The 1,663-nt window shown below is 35.1% G+C and overlaps 1 protein-coding gene across 1 annotated transcript; it reads right to left on the minus strand.

Annotated features, from left to right (window-relative positions):
• Positions 1 to 633: 633 nt before the first annotated feature.
• On the minus strand, positions 634 to 1,283 carry LOC132633818 (pectinesterase inhibitor-like). Its single transcript, XM_060350266.1, has one exon. It carries the CDS (start codon positions 1,260 to 1,262, stop codon positions 729 to 731), a length of 534 nt encoding a protein of 177 aa, XP_060206249.1. The 5' UTR covers positions 1,263 to 1,283; the 3' UTR covers positions 634 to 728.
• Between the last annotated feature and the right edge of the window lie 380 nt (positions 1,284 to 1,663).

The raw sequence follows: 1,663 nt of genomic DNA on the forward strand, positions 1-1,663 counted from the left end.
AGACCAAAGCCTGAGGGTAAATACTTGTCCATCAACTGTATTACACCAAACCAACTAATTTAACCTTAATAGCAAAACATCTAAGTAAATTTGCATATCACTTAACCATAGGTAAATGATGATGTGTAGATGGAAGACGCATGACTTGCTTTGTAAATGGAAAACGTGAAGCAACATTAATATTCCAAAGGAAGATTTTATCATGACCAATTCGTCAAATATATATCTAAATTGAAAGAAGTTTTCATGAAACTCTACAACAACAACACACCCAGTATAGTCCCACAAGTGGGGTCTGGGTAAGGTGGGGTGTACTCAAACCTTACCCTTCCTTTGTGGGGGTATAGAGGTTGTTTCCGATAGACCCTCGGCTCAAAAAAATTACAGAGCGGGTTTGAAAGAAATGCACGAGTAAAAAACGATGATGAAAATATAGAAGAAAGAACGAATATTAATAATAGCAAAGAAAACCAAAGTAAAAGAGGAAATTTTTATAGTTTTTGGCAGATGAAAATTTGCGCTACATTTTCAGTGTGTGTTTGCCTTTTCTCTGCAAAAGAAGGCTAATGTGATCACACACGTTTTGTGAATTGAATCCCTTTCATCCTAAAATGACATTGCGCAATAAGAAAAAAATTATTTTATATATATATTAATTCAGAAGATGAATTCATCCATGTAATGTAACAGTCAAAATGAGACAAAAAACATCATGCAAAATGACTAGACTATTTGAGATCATAGGCAATAACAAAAACAAGATTGGAGAATTCTTGGACCGTCTGGCTGAGTTGTTTAAGCTGGGCTGGTGATTGCCCAAAACCTTGGTCGCAAGTACGGGAATCATTCAAAGCACCAGAAGCCAACAAACTTATCTTTCTATAATCAGCAGTCCTAAGCAAACCATTGCAACTTTCAAGTTTATCACCTGCATCCTTGTAATTGGTCAAACAATTGGTGAGTTGGGTTTTCACCTTGGGATCTGTGATGGGTTGTTGAAGAAGTGATTGAACCAAGTTGTAGGTGGATGTGGTATTGTCTTGTGCTATAGAAAGTGCAATAGATAGAAGGCTGTGAATGTCTCCTTTGTAAACGTAAGGATCGCTCTTAAGAACTTGAAAACATAGTTGAGGATTTATGGTCTTTGGACAAACATCATTAAGTATGTCCGCCTCCACATTTCTAACAATTCCAAACAGTGATACTACTAAAAGAAGCACAAAAGTGAGAGAGAACAATGAAGGGGACAAAGAGTTTGCCATTTTCTAGACTTGGGTTTTTCTTTCTACTTCTTCCTTTCTCTACACCGACCACCATGTCTTTATAGCTTTATAATCTACCATGAATATGAGATCAACACAATTCATTATTTTTTTTCCTTGTTAGTGTAAAAGAGAAAAAGGCAAGTAGTCTATGTACATTTAAATACTTGCATAAGTAGTATATGATTTTATGACCTTATTTTAATTAGTCTTCCCATTTGCTTACATCTTACCTAAAGGGATATTGATATTTTAATAAAGTAGGATATTGTTTCTTACAAACTTGGAAATCAGATCAACCAAATTATACATCTAAGATATCATAGATAAGCTTTAAATGCACACAAGAATCACTTTGTCATGACCCAATTTGACTAAGTCGTGTGGCACTTACCTTTCTC

The sequence above is a fragment of the Lycium barbarum genome, chromosome 3 (genome assembly GCF_019175385.1).
Source record: "Lycium barbarum isolate Lr01 chromosome 3, ASM1917538v2, whole genome shotgun sequence".
Lineage (NCBI taxonomy): Eukaryota > Viridiplantae > Streptophyta > Magnoliopsida > Solanales > Solanaceae > Lycium > Lycium barbarum.